Source organism: Mesocricetus auratus, unplaced genomic scaffold (assembly GCF_017639785.1).
Source record: "Mesocricetus auratus isolate SY011 unplaced genomic scaffold, BCM_Maur_2.0 Super-Scaffold_100008, whole genome shotgun sequence".
NCBI lineage: Eukaryota > Metazoa > Chordata > Mammalia > Rodentia > Cricetidae > Mesocricetus > Mesocricetus auratus.
The window spans coordinates 88,026,062-88,044,918 of record NW_024429192.1 but is presented as its reverse complement, the minus strand read 5'-3'; the positions used below and the strand labels follow the sequence as shown (position 1 = coordinate 88,044,918).

The window sequence follows — 18,857 nt, the reverse complement described above, 5'->3', positions numbered from 1 at the left end:
CAGCAGAAAAAGGTATGGTAAAATTACACTGTGTGGTGGTTTGAAAGAAAATGGCTTCCAAAGAGAGTGGCACTATTAGGAGGTGTGGCCTTGTTGGAGTGGATGTGGTCTTGGTAGCAGTAAGTGTGTCACTGTGGAGGGCATTGAAGATGTATATCCAAACCACGTCCAGTGAGAAGGACCACTTTTCCTATTGCCTGCAGATCAAGATGTAGGACTCTCAGCTGTTTCTCCAGCACAATATCTGCCTGCACGACATCATGTAGCACCATGATAATAATGGTCAGCCTGTCAGTGGTCACACATGTCTTTAATCCCAGCAGGAGGATGGATCTCTGTGAGTTTGTGAGTTCAAGGCCAGCCTCGTCTACAAAGCTACACAGAAAAACCCTCTCAAAAAAATCAAATAAAAAAAAAACAAAACAAAAAACAAACCCCAAAACCAAACACACACACACACCACACACACACACACCACACACACACACACACACACACACAATTGCCATGGTCATGGTGTCTCTTCACAGCAACAGAAACCCTAACTAAGACACACGGAGATTCCATCTCAGTAAGAAACAAGTGCTATCAAGCATATCTTATACATAGCTGATGGCAATGTGAACTGGAAGGGCTGCTATGGGAATCAGTAAGCAGTTTTCTAAAAAAACTAAAAATACAACTACCAAGTGATCCTGTTGTACCTCTCCTGGGGATATACCAGAAAGAATATTAAGTATGTCATAGAAGTATTTATAAATTCATGTTACTGCTACACCACTCACAATATCCAAAATGTCCAACCAGAGTTCAGTGGGTGGATAGATAGATAGATAGATAGATAGATAGATAGATAGATAGATAGATAGATAGATAGATAGATAGATAAAGATTTTTATGTAATAGAATGGGCAGATATAACTGAGGTAAAAGGACATACATACACATATACACAGATATGTTTGAGAGTATGTGTATGTAATGAGCTCCGTTATCTTGCATGCTAACTAAAAAAGCCAGTAAGAAAGAGAAATAAGAAGAAAATAGAAACTATGCCCAAAGGGATATGGTTGCATGGATAATGGAATCAAGCCTAAATGCAAATCACAGATTTGCCACTTGCTAGCTATGGCCTAGAACTACTTTGCCTGTCTGAATGTTAGATTCCTCACTTAGATTAATAACCACATCTGTTGAATAGCAGACAACTTAACTGAGATAGCTTATCAGATAAAGATACAATATGTGGTATATAGTTACACACAGTCCACATGGAAAGCCACTCTACTCTCTGATCTGATTTGTGTAGCAAAAGCATCATCCCATGGAGAAGCATACATCAGAACTCATTGAAAAGTTTTTAATAAGACAGCTCCAAACAATAGTGTTGCTAATTATTACCAAAAAGACTACTGTTATAAAAATTCTGGTAGCTTTTTTACTTTTCAGATTTTATGTATATGACCGTTTATCTGCATGTTTGTATGTATAACATGTCCATGTCTAGTGTCCGTGCAGAGGGTGTCAGTCTCTGTGGAACTGGAGTTACAGATGGTTGTTAAGCCAGCATGTTGGTGCTGGGAACCAAACTCAGATCCTCTATAAGAATAGCCAATTCTCTTAACCACTGAGTCATCATCTCTCCAAGCCCCCAATTCTAGTACGTTTGGATTACCACTGAAATAATATAATACCTTTGTCCTATTTACCAATGGTTTCTTAATTTCTCTCCATTCCACATGACCAGAACAGAAGAGCAAAAGTTACACCTCCCTCTAAAAGCTTAATGTGGACTGAGGAAAAAGATCACAGGCAATCTGAAGAAGCATCCAACAGCTCCCTGGATGGGGTAGTTCTTGGCCAGAAGTCATCAAGACCACATGTGGATCTTCTCTCCAGAAACTGGGGAGAAAGATATACAAGAAGCAAGTGATGACAGAAAGAATGAAGATGTAGTCCATTGGGAGATTGCAGATACAGAATCTTGAACATTGTTAGCACTTAACAGAGATTCTCTACAGCTTATCAATTTCCAAATGCTGGAAACACTAAACCACTGAAACACTTATACTACTATAAAGATGAGTATTCCATGTTTTCCTGATTCCCTGTATTAAGTGCCCTGTCATAAAAATGATGGCATACCCTTAGTCAGAGAGGATACTAGCCAGCAAGATTACTTGGTACTTAGAGTGAACATGAGATGCTCTGAGTTCATTCTCATGGAACCCACAAGGAAGAAGAAAACTAACTCGATATCTGAGAGTTGTCCGCTGGCCTGTCCATGTGTCAGGTACAGGTGAGCTTGCAAGGTGTACACACACACACACACACACACATGCGCGCGCGCGCGCGCGATTAGCCCTTCTGAAATTTCTTATTGTGCTTAGATCAATGTGAACTGTCCATCCTGTGCCATCATACACCAGTAACTACTTTATGAAAGCAACAGTAAAGCATCACAAAGATGTACCATGCCTGTCTTGCAAACTTAAAATGCCAACTAATGCGTTCTCACAAGAAACAAGTCTACATTCTAGCATAATTTGCAACAATTTCCCTCAAAATCCAATTACTACAGAACTCAATCAAAAGTATATCCAAAGTATTTATCAGAAAAAGCCCAACTCACGATCTGATGTGTGGAAAATCCTCTTCAATTTTGTTGCCTGTGTTTTTGAAAATCTGTAGGGCAGCTTCTGCTACCTTTTCATCATCCATTTTCAGACAAGCCAGAAGGGATTCAAATGTTTCAGCAGAATGAAATGAGATGGGATGTGTAAAAGAGAGTACCTGCAAAGGGTTTATAAACATTATCTGTAAAATCTTTCCATGTTTGTAATATATACCTAAAGTACCTATTAGAAATAATACTAATCAGTAACCAATTCAAAATTAACTGCTCCTGTATAGAATGTGAATATATTTCTAGTCAAAACAATTTGAACTTTGATTGATACTTTTTTTTTCAGGGGAAGGGCATGAGGATAGGAGAAAAGAGAACATATAGGAAATGTAATAAAACCATCACTCTTTTTTCTAAATAACCATTAGAAGAGACTAGGTAAGAATTTTTCTAGGTTGGGCGTTGGTAGCTCACACCTATAATCCCAGTACTTAGGAGGCAGAGGCAGGCAGATCTTTGTGAGTTCTAGGCCAGCCTTCAAAGCAATACTGAGAAATCTTGTCTCAAAAGAACAAAAAACAAAAAAAAAAGTATTTTTTCAAAAGTAAATTAGGAAATGTATACTTACCAGGTCATTAGATGCACTGTAAGTACAATAACCAAATCAACAATTCAAAAGCAGTAAAGAAAATCATCAAACAAAAAGATAAAACAACAAGATCAACATTTATAAGAACCCGGACAGAGATCATAATAGACTTTAAGGAAGGCAACAGCATATAGCGCACCTTGGGAGACTGCATGCCTAGCAGGCACACAGCCCTGGGTTTGATCTCCACAGTGCATAGAACAGAAATTGGTGGTACATGACTACAATCCCATCATCAGGGAATGGACATATAAGGATAAGACAGTCAAGGTTATCCTCAACTATCTGCAGTATACGGCCAGCCTAGGTTACACAAGACCATGTTTGAAAAACAAAAGCTAACTAACAAAAAAAATGCAACTGAGCTGGGCCTAGTAGTGCACACAGTTGATTCCAGCACTCAGGAGACAGGTAGATTTCTGAGAAACCCTGTCTCGAAAAACTAAAAAACAAATAAAACACCCAAACAGACAAACAAAAAGAATGACTATAGGTCCTTTAGCAAGAAAAGGTATAGGAGCAGGGCTGCCCAAGCTCTTTGTGCCACAGATGAAGGACATAGAATTCTAGAATTCAGGGTTTGCCTTGGATGGGAGCTGATATTGCCTCAGTCCAATATCTTCTTTCTATGCACCATTCCTCCCTTTTGGAATAGACAGACATGTAGATCTTGTGCAAACTGAGAGTATGCAATTTGTTTTTGAGTTTTAACAGGTACTCTCAGCAAAGACATGCCTTGACTCTCAAACATTTTGAAGGTGAATTGCTTAAAAACAATGGATCTGTAAAAACTCCTGAAGCTCCATGGAAATGGAAACACAAAGCTGCAATAAGAGATGAACATGAGGCCGGGCGGTGGTGGCGCACGCCTTTAATCCCAGCACTCGGGAGGCAGAGGCAGGCCGATCTCTGTGAGTTCGAGGCCGGGCTGGACCGACAGCCTCCAACACAATACAGAGAAACCCTGTCTCGTAAAACAAAAAAACAAAAACAAAAAACAAAAGAGAGAGAGAGAGAGAGAGAGAGAGAGAGAGAGAGAGAGAGAGAGAGAGAGAGAGAGAGAGAGAGAGAGAGAGAGATGAACATGAGCTTCAGAAGCCAGGGTGGAATAACATAGTTTAAATCTAAAAGTGCCTCCCAAAGGTTCCTGAATTAAGAGTTTAGTTACAAGATGATGGGCACATGAAAACTACTTGGACCACGAGGACTCTAACTTCACCACTGGTAAATTCACAGCTAAGGTGACTTGGAAGACTTTCTTGTCTCTGAGTTTCTCAACTGCTACAAAGTAAGCAAAACATCCCTAGTCTACAAGGTGCCCCCTGTTGCTATGCCCCAAGCTGCCATGATAACCTTGGCTCACCACAGGCCAAGAGACAAAGAAAACCAAGTGATTCTGGACAAAGGTCTGAGAAATCAGGAGCCAGGATAAGTTCTTCCCTCAATTTACCTTCTTAGATACTTTGTCAAAGTGACAAAACTGACCAAATAAAATTCTTCTTACTTTTCACGAGTATTAATTGTAATACCACAGTTAGTAACCTAATTATAACAATTTTTATTCATCAAATATTTCCCATAAAAAACAAAGTAAATTAAAAGTTCATTCAAATCAAATTTTTAAAGAAAGATTGAGGCATCAGTAGATATATAAAGGATGAGAAGTGAAGGGGAAACAGAAATTGTTAATGTACAGAGGTAGATCGCTCGTAACAATGCAGAAATTATAATACTGCCTGTACTGAGCAGATTAGCACATTTTCTAAAACAGCAGCATGATATGCTTGTGAACATTAAAGAGACTGTACTTTCACACACTCTAGATGGCCTACAGGAATTCTTTCCTAAAGTGATATGAAAAATGTTTTTATATACAATTTCTCCGTAAGACAACAAAATTTAATATGTAAAAAATTGTGTCTATAAAATTTTTAATTGTATGTATCTCAAAGAATTTCAAAGGTCTTGTTCTCCTGGACCCAGTAATGACTTTCAGTTTTTAAAAAATAAGATATTACACAAAAATATTTACTTTAGTACTATTTACATGAATAAAATATGGAAAATCAAATTAGCCACAATAAGAAAGCAGCAATGTTATAATACACTGAAGTTGAGTAATACCAGTTCACAGTTATTATTTTTGCTAGGAGTCAGTTTGCATTAAAAGATAATGTATATATGATGTACCTCTCTGGGAAACATTAAAAGACTATCTATTACATCGGAGGAAGCACTCAGAGGCAAGTAATGCCCCAACCATTCAGCCCATCTCAATAACGGCTGAAAGCCAACACACTTAAAAATTTTGTTGCTGCAGTGCATGGAGGCACATGCCTTTAACCCCAGCAATGGGGAGGCAGAGGCAGGTAAATCTTTGAGTTCCAGGTCAGCCTGGTCTACAAAGTGAGTTCCAGGACAGTGAGGAATACACAGAGAAACACTGTCTCAAAAGAAATTAAAAGCAAAAACAAACAAACAAAAAAACCCACTTCACTCTGTAGCCCAGGCTGGTCTCCAACTCACAAAAATCCACCTACCTCTGCCTTCCAAATGCTGGGATTAAAGGCCTGAGACACTACTCCCTGGCTCAAGAAACCTTTCTGATTAGGCTGTAAAACTTGGAGAAGCAAATCTTAAGAACAAGCAATATAAACCCCCAATGTCAGAACCTGGAAAGCAACTTAAGCAGAACCCTGTGTCTACACTGCAAGTCCTGGACCAGTCAGACACACACAGTAAGGCCCTGCCTTTAAAACACACACACAGGGTGGAAAGAAGGCTTGGTGGTTAAAAGCACTGACGGCCCTTCCAGAGGACCTGGGTTCACTTCCCAGTACCCACATGGCAGCTAACAAATGTCTGTAACTCCAGCTCCAGGGGACTCAATACCCATGGCAAAACACCAATGTACATAAAGTAAAAATGAATAATTTTTTTAAAAAAGGAAACCCACACACACACACACCACTACCAACAACAACAAACAAATTAAAAAACTCAGTTGTGTAATCAGAAACAAGTTTAGACAAGTATTTACCTTCAGCAGCTCAAGGCCTGCCCTGATAGCTTGATCAGTTGGAACACCCTCATCTTCATCATCAGCTGTCCCATCTATTGACTTATTCACTTGCTTTATAAGAGCACTAAAGTATGACAAGAAAACAAAAGGGGTATTTCTTTCAACTGGAATACGTTAGCAGTATCTGAGAAAAGTTCCTAAATATTAAATAACTACACAGTACATATTTTATATGGTCATTAACCAAACATTATTATAAGACAAATTACAGAAAAATATTTTTTTCAAAACCAGTTCTTTTCCTTCACCAATTCAGAAGAAACCAAAGAGTTACTTGATTTGTCCTTTGTGAATGTCACCTGTAGCTTTACTAATGCCTTTTCCAGAGAAGGCCTAGCATCAAATATACAAATGATTTTTTTTGTCTAAATACACGTCAATCAAAGGGCAGCATTAAGCACTCTAAAATGCAACATGGATTTGTGTCAGACAAAAACCCAAGAGTCAGAAACCACAGACCTGCTGCTAAAATTGTATCAGATGCAACAAAACCTTGTAAAAGAGAATCCCAGACAAAGCACAGCAATGTTTTCCAACTTTAGACACAGGTTGACTTTACTGTAAGCAAATTTAGTAATTCATTGACAATGATTTAAAGCAATCATTCACACAATGGGGCAATTGCTCTTTTTACAAACATCAAGTAATAAAGTAACAGTATGGACATAAAAAAATACCAAAATAAAATTTACACAATGCTTGAAGTATTTAGTACAGCTATTTTTCTTCGAATAATATTTTATGCTCAAATTTAGTATCAAACAAAGAATGAAGTATATCTGTCTCTATAACAAGAGTTTGAAATTTTCTTACCCACAAAGTCTATTTCTGGCTAACAAGATGGCTCAGAGTTTATGTGCCCTTGCCACCTAGCCTGAAGACCTGAGCTTGACTCACACAGTAGACCTAATCCTGCAAGTTGTTCCAAATTCCAAATATGGGTCTTTGCAGATGCACCACTCTATGTACATACACATATACAAACATGTACACATTAAAAATGTATTTCAAATAAGATTGTTTTTAATTTAAAAACACATTTATTTATTATTTTCATAAGTAAATTTTCCCTGTTGCCATAAAATAAGTTTTCCCTATTCTTATATCTCCAGTTGCCCAAATGAAAATCTCCAACCCGCTGGGCATTGGTGGCCCATGCCTTTAATCCCAGCACTTGGGAGGCAGAGACAGGTAGATATCTGTGAGTTCCAGGCCAGCCTGGTCTACAGAGAGAGTGCTAGGACAACCTCCAAAACAATGCAAAAAACCTGTCTCGAAAAACCAAAAAAGAAAATCTCCAACCTAAGCCTTATTCCCAACAGTACCAAGATTCTTCTGTACAGCAGAAACATTAAAATTTTTTAATCTTTATTTTCTTCTATAACAATGGGTAGGAAGGTCACAAGGAAGTGAGCACACACATTAACAGTATCAGCCAACAAAGACTGCAAAGAAAGTCAGTAGCCCCAAAGAAAGTTAGTAGCCCCAAAGTTCCTTCTTTGGGGCTACTAGGAATGGGGGCTCTGAAGAAGACAGACAGCAGCAGAACTAGAGCTAATCACAAACACAGCCTGGGGGACACATCAGCCAGAAAAATGACAGGATGGAAAAACTATTTTAAAGGCTACTTAAGTATTCAGTGAAGAACAAATGATAAGTATAACATCATATATAATGAAACACACTCAGTCTATTAGGCTAAGAAATTAACAAGAGAAGTCAGCAAGGTGATTGAAAGAAACAAACCTCTCAGAACAACAGCAATTTTTCTCTATCAGCAAAAGTCAGCTGAAAAGCACAGAGGAGGAAATGTATTCACACAGAGAAGTCAAATACATAAATAACTAGTAATAAAAGTTGCAAAGAGAACCCTCATGTCCTCGGGGAAAGGGAAGTCTGAATCTATGTACACTCCTGACCATCTGGAAGACAAATGCATGCCTGTTGCCAAACAGTATGGGGAAGAGGAGAGAAAAGGCTTCCTCTGTGAGACAAATCTGCCCAAAAAAACCCTCAGCAAAATCAACATAGGTCCATGCAAAACACACAAGAATTTTTGACCAACAATGAAGAAATACTTCAAATCAACTGTGAACCAATCAACTTTTTTAAATAATGATTAAGCTAGTACAACCAGCTATCATGTACAATAAAAACAGTAGAATTCTCATGCGCATATTACACTAAACTCCAGGTCAATTACAGATGAAAATGTAGAAAATAAAACTACTTAACATACCAAAGTAAAAAAAAAAAAAAGGAGGAAAACCAAAAACCAAATAGAATAGTATAATATTTGTTAATATATTTAGAAGAAAGCATTGGGATCTTAGCCTTACCATTCTTGTAGTCAGTTAACAAACACCACAAATGTTTCTCTTAAGTACCCATAGAAAAATTCCCTAAAGAAACGCAATTAGCTAAGAAAAGTTTGGGGAAAATTATTTTTCCTTATTTGCAAATGTTCATCAGTTGTAACAAAAAAAAAACATAAAACTTAAAGGTGCTACTGTCCATTCCCACATTTATAAAATGCAGACACTGAAAGGGTGCTGTCCTGAGTCTGCCTGCCTGCCTGAGGAACTAACCTAGCATCTCTCTGGTGACTCTGCAGTCACTTACTGAGTCCAATTTAACACCTAAGCCACTACCTCGCACCTGGAAGGCAGTTCCCATTCCAAAAGTCACCAATGTTGAGAATTCTCCCACATATATTATGAGCAGAAACTGCTACTTCTTGTTGCTATTTATGTTCTAACACACCTTCTAGATTACTGTAAACTCCTGATTGCTGAAACCAAGGGCCTGTTCTTGGTCCTCCGTCTGTCAGCTCATACACAGCATATACCTTACTTGTGAAAAGTTGCGCCTTTTTTTAAGTTTAAGACCCTGTTAAAACTTGGTCTTCTTACATCTCTGATTTCCCTACTGTAAAAAGGTTTCCATATCTGTCCATAGTATTTTTCATTTTCTACCTAAATCAATTCTCATAAATTCATTTTAAGCTCAAAGTTACTTGATTACAGAAAAAAAATGTAGCCAGATGTGGTGGCTTATTCCAGTGATCCCAGCACTTGGAAGGTAAAAAAAAAACAGGAGGATCAGGAGTTCAAGGTCACCCTCAGCTACACGATGAATTCAAGGACAACTTGAGCTACATGAGAGCCTAAATAAACATAAGACAGAAAAAGAAAGGGGAGGAAGGAAAGGAAGGGAAAAAGTAAATTTCTTGCCATGTCAAAATAATTACATGTTTTCTCTCATCTACTTCAAAAAAGAAAAAAAAAAGTATGAGGATTCATTATTTGCACTCAAACCCTTGTATTCTGACTCATGTGTTGTCAGGAAGCAGTAGCTTAGGAATTCTTTTTCCAAACCTTCCTCAAATACGTTCTTTCTTTCCCATCATACTAGCATCTATGCAGAGGCTACCACAACAAAGCCTCGAGGAAGCTCTCTTCTCCCCCCTCCACTTACCACCTCAATCTGTGGTTTCCAAAGACTAAATAAAAGAGTAAATCAAGAGCCCCAAAGCTCAGTGTTAATAGTATCCATATCTGATCCTGGGCACACAGCACTCAAATCTCTCTAGTCTACAAGGTAACAGATGGCAGTTACTTTCAAAACACCTGCTTCCCTATCTAGTTAGTTTGGCTTATGACAATCTTAATGCCTAGAATACTCTTTCTCCCGTATCTCAAAAAGCAAAACCTCACCTATGCTCTCTTCTTAGGTAAAATAAAGTGAAAGCAAAATGAGAAGCAAGCAAAGCTACCCATCTAAACATGAATGAACACAAGCTGTATCCACAAATATAGTGCACAGATGACTGCACATTCAAATACTGATAAGCAGCTGGTTTGGTGACTGTGACACCCTATTAAATGCATGACTGAGAAACCATGATATTATAAGGACAAATACCTGATGGACTCAGTATCTATGTGTACTGGCGCTATTCTCTCCAAGAGAAACTTGATCATCTCCAAGAAAGGATTTGTAGGCTGTTTAGGGTTGCCCAGCTTCTTAGTTATTTCACGCTGAAATGAAGATTTGTAAATTATTTAAAAAATACATTTAAATATAGCAGAACTTGAAAATGTTAAGAACCTGTAACATTCTGTAGTACTGGTACTGGAAAACACAACTCTAGAGGAGCTAAATAAGTAACAAAAGCTAGATTAAGAACTGAGTATATTCTAAATAAATAAGATGTACATCCTTATTAATATTGTAAGCAAAGATGTACATTATAGACATTCTAAGCAAATAAGATGTGCATTATTAACATTTTAAGCAAATAAGATATACATTATCCAATATATCAAAGAACAGATATTTTGAGTATAAACAAGGTTAGATACCTATCTCTTACATCAAAAATAGTTCAAAAGAATAAAAATATAAGTGTAAAAGCAGAGATGCAGAGACAAACCAGCAAACAAAATTAACAAAGAGAATTAGAAACCTACCTGGGAAGGAGCCATAAATGGTATTTTTCTAAAACACATCTCAATATATGTGAGTAAAACACTAATAAATGTTTCTAACTTGTATTAGTGTCTTTTTCTGTTGTTATGATAAAATACCCTGACAAAAACAACTGAAGGGAGACAGAATTTATTTTGGCTAACAGCTGAGCTTGAAGGAGTCAGTCACATTACACCTGTAATCAGGAACAGAGAACAATGCTAGTGCTCAGCTTTCTCCATCTTTCAGGATGCCCTGACTAGGGAATGGTGTCACCCACAAGTGGGTGCATCTTCCTACCTCAAATAATCAAGATAACCCCTTACATTCCTGTCCAGAGACCATATTATGGGTCAAGCTGATAATTAACACTAACCATTGTAACTTGCAATAGAATGGAATGTCATGATCAAGATACCAAAAGCAAAACCCAAAAGGCATATATTTTGTCCACAGCTAGGCAAAATTAGAAATCATGATATAAAAGGGCCATCAGAAACAAAAGGAAAGGGCAACATATAGCTGACAGAAAGTGATTTGCAACTTAACAATGACATTACAAACTAACCATTACAAGATGAATATTCTATAAAAATAGGTAAAGATTGTAAACATTCAACTAACAAAAGAAACATACATAGTTAAAAAAAAACTTGAAGGGAAAAGGTGGTCAGAAACTAAGCAACTAAAAATCACAATTCCTATCAAAATAACTGTCTTGTTTGTTTTTACTTGGGTTTTGTTTCTAACAAAGAGTGGATAGCATTAAAAATGGTCCTTTAAATCCATGTGATTAGACGTCTAAGAATATATAGGAATCAAGATGTGTAAAGCTATTCAGCTATGAAAGTGTTGGACAGCAGAGCCAGAGCTCGGCATAGTGTGAGACTACAGTCTCTGTGGAAACTGAGTCAGAAGTGTACGCTCTCGCCTAGTCTGGGCAGCAAGACCCCACTTCAAAAGGTAGAGAGAAGGAAGGGTGAGAAGCCCCCTGAATGGTAATATTCAGTACGCTATATCACACACATGAATGGCATGCTGTGGAGATATGAAATTTAACATGATAAGAAATGGATGAGGCAGATGTACTAAGAGAGTTCGGTCTGTGTTGCCATGCAGGCTCTCCCATTAACCCCTTACCACACAGCCTTCAGCTTGCTTGCAGGAACATGTAGGACTAACAAGGACTTCCAGCTGTTTCCGTATTTTCTCATCATCTTCCAACACTTGTGTGAATTTCTTCATGAAATCCTGCGCTTTACCAGGATCTGGCAAATTTCCTTAAAATAAAATAGTTTCATAATTTCTCAAACTGTTTTTTAATGTGCTTTCTAATTTGCAATTCTAGTAATATTTATCTACAAACTGCCTTAGTTTAACAAACTGTGAAGCGTCATCTATACTCAAAATCTGGGAGAGAAACCTGCTTTGGAGAAAATATGAAAAAAAAAAGTATCTGAGCAAAGATACATCTGCAGGTGAGGAAGAACTCTTTCTGAAGAGTCCCTTACAGTATTTGAAGACACTAAGTGTCTGCCTAAGTTGAACCATCTATTGCTTAAGACACTGTTTACACTGTTCTGCACAAGTCCCGAGGAGGGACAGCTCATTGTGTTCTGAGTCTCCTAGTGCACTGTTAAAAGGCTCCCCGGTTCTCCATACAGACGTGCAGCATGTGGTGGTAACAGACACACTGCTAGGTTAATGGTGACAAAGAGTCACTCTCTGGAGAAACCACCACAGCCCTTTTCACATGTGCCTCACAGCTCCTACACCTAACAAAGTGCTGGCTGTGATGGGTTTTGTCTTTCCTCCCTATTTAGTTGCTTAGAAAAAAACTAGACTAAAATAACTAGTAAAAGAAATTAGAAATAAAGTGACAGTAAATTTATTCTTCAAATTAATATGCAATCTGAAAATCCTTAAGTCTTAGCATAAAGGGCTAATCACTGACTATGGTAAGAATACCAAACTATACTAATCATATTAAAAACTTGCTATATGACCTTTTAATGTCTCTATATACAAAAAAAAAAAAAAAACCTAGCTTAAATAAAGGGAGACCTGGTTTAGTGGCACAAACTTTTAATCCCAGCACTTGGAAGGCAGAGGCAGGTGAATTTGAGTTCAAGGCCAGTCTGGTCTACAATGTGACTTCAGGGCTATATGGTAAAATTCTACTTCAAAAATAAATACATAAACATGATGAGTTATAAAAGACAAATATCTGTATAATCATTTTAAAACAGTAAAGTGTAAGAACACAGGCACTTGGGGACAAACTTTTAAAAGTTCCAGTGTAGAACTTTATGAATTATGTTCCAAAGATAATTAGTAATTCACCAGAATTTAAAAGTACTGAGGATTTAATAGTGTTGAATAATTTTAGAAAATGTCACTTAAGAGCTCCTTTATCATAGATAGGCACCATATTAAGGCCTATTCTTTAGGAAATAAAACAAAGAATAGTGACAGAGAAAGAGAAAACAGCACCAAAAGGAAAAAAAAAATCAGCATTTTATAAATGCATAGGAGTCCTTTTACTTCCATAGGAGTCCTTTTACTTCCCCCTCTCACACCATTAACACTTACAGGATACTAGTATTCCTGGAAACAGAAACTAGAAAAGACTGTAGTTTTTTGATGAATATTGGAAAAAAAATAGAAAGAGATCAGAGTAGCTGGAGAAATGGCTCAGTGGTTAAGAGCACTGATTGCTTTTCCAGATGACCCAGGCTCAATTCCCAGCACCTATATGGCAGCTCACAACTGTCTGTAACTCCTGTTCCATGGAATCCAATACCCTCATAAAGACATCCATTCATGCAGGCAAAACACCAATGTACATAAAAATAAAATAAATAATTAATAATAATAAAGAGAAGGGGGAAGAGAAGGTAGGAGGGAGAGAGGGAGAGAGGGAGGAAGGAAGGAAGGAAGGAAGGAAGGAAGGAAGGAAGGAAGGAAGGAAGGAAGGAAGGAAGGAAGGCAGACAACAGAGAACGATCCTGCAGAGGACAAGCCGGAAGTTGGTGAGCTCCAAGAAAGGGCTGGTTGAGGCTACTCTGCTCTCAGCACCTTAGTTCTAAATGCTCTCTTCAAAATGGAGTTTAAGTTAGCAATCAAGACAAAGTGACTAAGTTATTGTTCACTAGTGTCTGGGTGTTCATTCCAATGCAGCTGCAGTACTTAGCTCAGTCTACAACCTCTTCAATATTTCCAAGTGAAGTGTGATACACTCACTCTACCAGGTGTTCTAGATGATCTTGTCAGCAAGCTGCACAGTGACCACTAAGGTAAAGGGAAAAGCAACTAGTGCCAGAGACTGACAGCAAGAGGAGGAAACAATGCACAGACTCAGTGTTAACAATTAACCTCATATAATGGAAATTCTCAAAAATAAATGCATATAGTATTTTTCAAGCTTTCTTGTGTAAGACACTAAAGAAAATATAAAATTCTGGACAGCACACAGAATAAATGAAAATCAGAGAGAAAAAGGAAAACTGAAATGTCTGGTGTATATCAAGCAAAAGCACTTTAATAATTTCTTAGATTACCACAATCTTAACATAATTTAAATTATATAAAACCTTCAATTAACTTTTAAACTTATAAAGATTTAAAACAACTTACTTGTAATAACCATCACTTTAGAAAATATGGCCTTCACACTGGCATCTGTCTGTAAATCACATACAAAAATGCACAATTAAAATTCCCTAAGAAGAATCCACAGGCACCTTCAAAAACTCTACAGACCCACACACGCTCCCCATGTCTGTCTCCCCATGACTGTATCTCTCTTTAGCTATTATTAAATCCTAGATGGATGGGTATAGTGAACCGTACAGAAGTCATGTGACCATGCTAAGCTTTTTTTTTTTTTTTAAGACAAGGTTTCTCTGTGTAGCTTTGTAGACCAGGTAAGCCTCAGACTCAGATAGTTCCTCCTGCCTCTGCCTCCTGACCAGGCTAAGTTTCTATCAACAGGCAGGAAAGAGCACCTCCAGAGTGAGAGTCTCAAAAGGAGGCTTTTTGCAAATGAGTCACTCCACACCTGATCATATTGCCTGGATCCTATTACAGTATCAATGGCTCCTGAAATCCAGACTAATGCTATCCATTCAGCCCAAGCTAACGGGCAATTTCAGAATCAATCAAGGACCCTATCTCAAAACAAAACTCACAAAAAAAAAAAAAAACCAGAAACATAGACAGCACTGAGACTGTTCTCAAGCCTATATATGCACAGAGAACACCACCACATAATAATAATCACTAGAATATTCATTCTGAGTAAACTTACAAAGATAGTAAGCTACAGTTATGGTAATAATTATACAAACTTTCTAAAATTCTTTCTTTAAAATTTAACTTACTTTTGGTTGTTTAATTAAATCAAGCAAATCCTTTACTTGATGTCGGAGTAAATTTTGACATTTCCACATTTCATTTAATGCTCTGAAAAATACAAAAAAACACCAAACAGGATAAAAGTCCTTTCAGAATATTCCAACTATTTAATTTTAGTAAAAAGGAGGTAAGAGGTTTAAAAAAAAAAACCAAGATAGGAGAAAAGAGGTAAAATTCACAGAGTAAACAGCTGTCAACCCAGAGGCAAAGACTCAAATATACAGTAGTAGCAAGGCCATTGGGCAGGAATTTGTGATGCTGTATTTGGCTTTGTATAAAGATAAAGTAGAGCATATTTGTAAGTTAAGAAGTAGGACTGACAAGACTAAAACTTCAGAAATAACAGAAGAACTGACAAAAGCCCTGTCTTGTAACAGGTGATGGTAAGATGGCATCTAAGGGAAGCAGAAGTGAGACCCATGAGAAAACAGGTCTATGTTTGTAACGTATCTATTCCATTACATGGAAACTTGAAATTATCTACTGTTCTGAATATGTCTTCCCAATAACTACATTGTTAGAGAGTCAGTACCACTTATTTCTACGGAAATTTTATTTAGAAGTATTTTTCATCAGTTTACTTTGTGGGCGTGTACATACACGAATATACATGTACATTCATGTGTGTAGGTTGCCCCTGCATATGGAGGTCAGAAGACAACTCAAGGGTCATTCCTTGGGCACCTTCCTTCTTTTGTTTGAGACAGGGTCTCTCATTGGCCTGTGTTTCCCAAGTGATCTAGGCTGGCTGGCCAGCAACTCCACTGCACCACTGATACGCACCAGGCTTTTTCCATGGGTCCTGAGAACCTGAATGCAGGCCGTCATAACTGCGAAGCAATCAGGCATAAATGAAAGGACTGAGCCACCTAAGCCCACTGTTTATTTCCATTACCTACACTTCCAATACCATACATATTGACAACAGTGACAAAATACAGAAGCACATAAAACAAGCTTTCCCTTGGACAGAAAAGACAACAGTTTAATATTTCCATTGTCCTCTTTACCAATGTTTTAAAAAATGCCTCTAGTTTTTTGTTGTTGTTGTTGTTGTTGTTTTTTAAGAATAAAACCTACCTTTAACTTGGATACTTGCTAACAGTAAGAGTATGGAACATCTTCATCTTTGGACATTATAAATTTTAAGTAATGACATTTTAGTATTTTTTAATGTAACAGTTTCACTGCATTATTAATTAATTAATTAATTAATTAATGTGAATTCATAAACTAGCTAAAAGCAAAGTGATCATTGCTGGAGAACTATGAAAATCTACAACAAACCATGTGCTGTATAAACAAAACAAAACCTTCCAAGGAAACAATCTGAGAAATTATTTCTGAACTCCAAAGACACTTTCTCATAGAAGGATTTATAACTTGAGTTGAAACAGTATGGCCAAGCTGAAATTAAAAAAAAAAACACTGACTATGAATTTATATTATGATGTATTTAAGAAAATTTTCTTAAGAATTTTAATTGAAATATTCAATAACAAAACAATTTGCCCATATTTATTGTCTTGATGGGAAGGGATTCACTGAATAGAAGGGGATAACAGAAGACAATGGGGTAACAATTAATCCCAGCACTCAGAAGGATGAGGCAAGCAGATCTCTGGGAGTATCAGGCCAGCCAGAGCTATAAAGTAAAATTTTGCCTCAAAACAAAACAAAAAGAGTGAAAAACTGAAGATTATACACCTGATAATCTTATTTGCATAGTGTGCAAAAGTAAGTGATTAAGGAAACATGCATGCATATGAGTACTTTAAAGGTGATTTTAACTGATGAGAAAAAGACTGCCATACATCTCTTTGAGAAGACAGAGAATGAAATAGTTGGGTAATACAGTATCACCAGGTTTCATCACTCACATGTATGTGGTCTTTGTTATTACCACACACACAAGAAAATGTATAGGCTTTGGGGGCAAACACAAATGAATATAAATTTTAAGTTCTAAAAATGAAGGTAATATAGATGATCAGCTAATATCACATTGTCATTGACAATAAAAATCACTTTTAAATAATACCTACCTTAAGTACTTCAGCTTGAACAGTTAAATGTCATTCATTGACCATTTTTGTAAAATTAAAACCCTTACATAATAATTCAAATAGTTTTTTTCAACTTTTTAGTGATATTATTTCACAGCACATTTTTTTAAGTTTTTGGGTTTTGTTTGTTTGTTTGTTTGTTTAAGTTTTTTGAGACAGGGTTTCTCTTATGCAACAGTCCTGGCTGTCCTGGGACTAGCTCTGTAGACCAGGTTGGCCTTGAACTCCCAAGTGCTGGGATTAAAGGCATGCATCCAGCACAACACATCTTTTAAAAATGAGTGCTTCACTTCTAAATTCAATAAAATACATTTAAATTTAAGTAAAAAGTAGTTTTTGTTTAGTGTTATAGCTGCTATTTATAAACTTTTACTTAAAGGTATTTTCTTCTTTTCATTTCTACTTCTGGCATTAACATCCTACTAATTAACTTTCATTCCTTGAATTTAGAATCTACATCTTCTAAGGTTTTTCTTTTTTGTAGGGATGATTAATAATACACCTGACAAATTTATCAATTAGCTGACATTTCTGTCCTTGTGTTTATATAAGAAGACATTAGAATACTTTAATGTTCATTTCTTGCCTATTTTCTTTTGTGTTATCTGACAATATTAATTTCCCTCCCATAAAGGAATGGCATAAACCAATCACAAGAGCGGGCATTGAAGAAATGTCCTGAACACCTTACTGCTGTGCAGGAGAGGGCTCCGGGACACTTGTAAGAATGTACAACTGCAGTGAGTGTATTAGGTAAGTCCCAGTCCACATGCTTCCTACTTTCCCTTCTAAAGCCACAGTCCCACAATCACCAATTAGATTTACAAAAACATTTGAAACTTCTGTTGTTTCTTTAAGACAATTCCTTCCTTCTATCCCTGCCTTTCTCAAAATAAAATAAATATACAGACAGACTCATATTCTTAAGTTCTTTCACATAGGATCTGAGTGTTATTTCTGGATTCTCACTTAAAAGTATCTTTATCAATTTACTCTTAAGTAGTATTTGGTCAAGTCCAGAATTACTGGGATTTGTAACTAACATGTGTTTGTGTTCTAAGAGGCGCATACCAATCATACTTCATCAACTCTAAAAGTCCAACAATTGTACCAAAGGAAAAGCATGAGCAACTAAACTAAAATATACCAACAATCTGAGAATGCATTCCAAATTGAGAAAAATTTCAAACATAGAGTAAAATAAAACACTAGTATATATGTTGTTACTTGTAGTTAAGAGTGAAGTGCTGTAACTGAGTAGCACTGACTTCAAACCCTGGCTATCTTACCACTTCCTGACTGTCAAATGAAGCTCTATATGGCTACATTTATCTTGTAGAAAACATAAACTTCTGCTGTTACTTTTCAGTTGCAGTATAAAGCATAGACGAGGTACACATTCCAGTGCTCCAAACATAGCACACACTACAACTCCATATGAAGTAACAACAGTGCATGCAACTATGAAAATGAAGACAAATGTCCATTAAAAATTTCAAGTGTCCTTAGATTTCCAATATCAGAGTGCTTACTCCTCAATAGCTCTAA

General features: G+C 36.9%; 1 protein-coding gene across 5 annotated transcripts in view; it reads right to left on the bottom strand.

Annotated features, from left to right (window-relative positions):
- The window catches only part of Pds5b (PDS5 cohesin associated factor B), a 127,387-nt gene that overhangs the window by 37,043 nt on the left and 71,487 nt on the right, over positions 1-18,857 (bottom strand). For all 5 annotated transcript variants that reach the window (XM_013122830.3, XM_005083163.4, XM_040751430.1 and 2 more), the window contains 6 exons: positions 15,210-15,291; positions 14,464-14,512; positions 11,968-12,107; positions 10,282-10,397; positions 6,316-6,421; positions 2,633-2,793 (listed from right to left, as the gene is read on the bottom strand). In XM_013122830.3, coding sequence (XP_012978284.1) covers positions 2,633-2,793; positions 6,316-6,421; positions 10,282-10,397; positions 11,968-12,107; positions 14,464-14,512; positions 15,210-15,291 — 654 coding nt within the window. The remainder of the gene's footprint in view (positions 1-2,632; positions 2,794-6,315; positions 6,422-10,281; positions 10,398-11,967; positions 12,108-14,463; positions 14,513-15,209; positions 15,292-18,857) is intronic.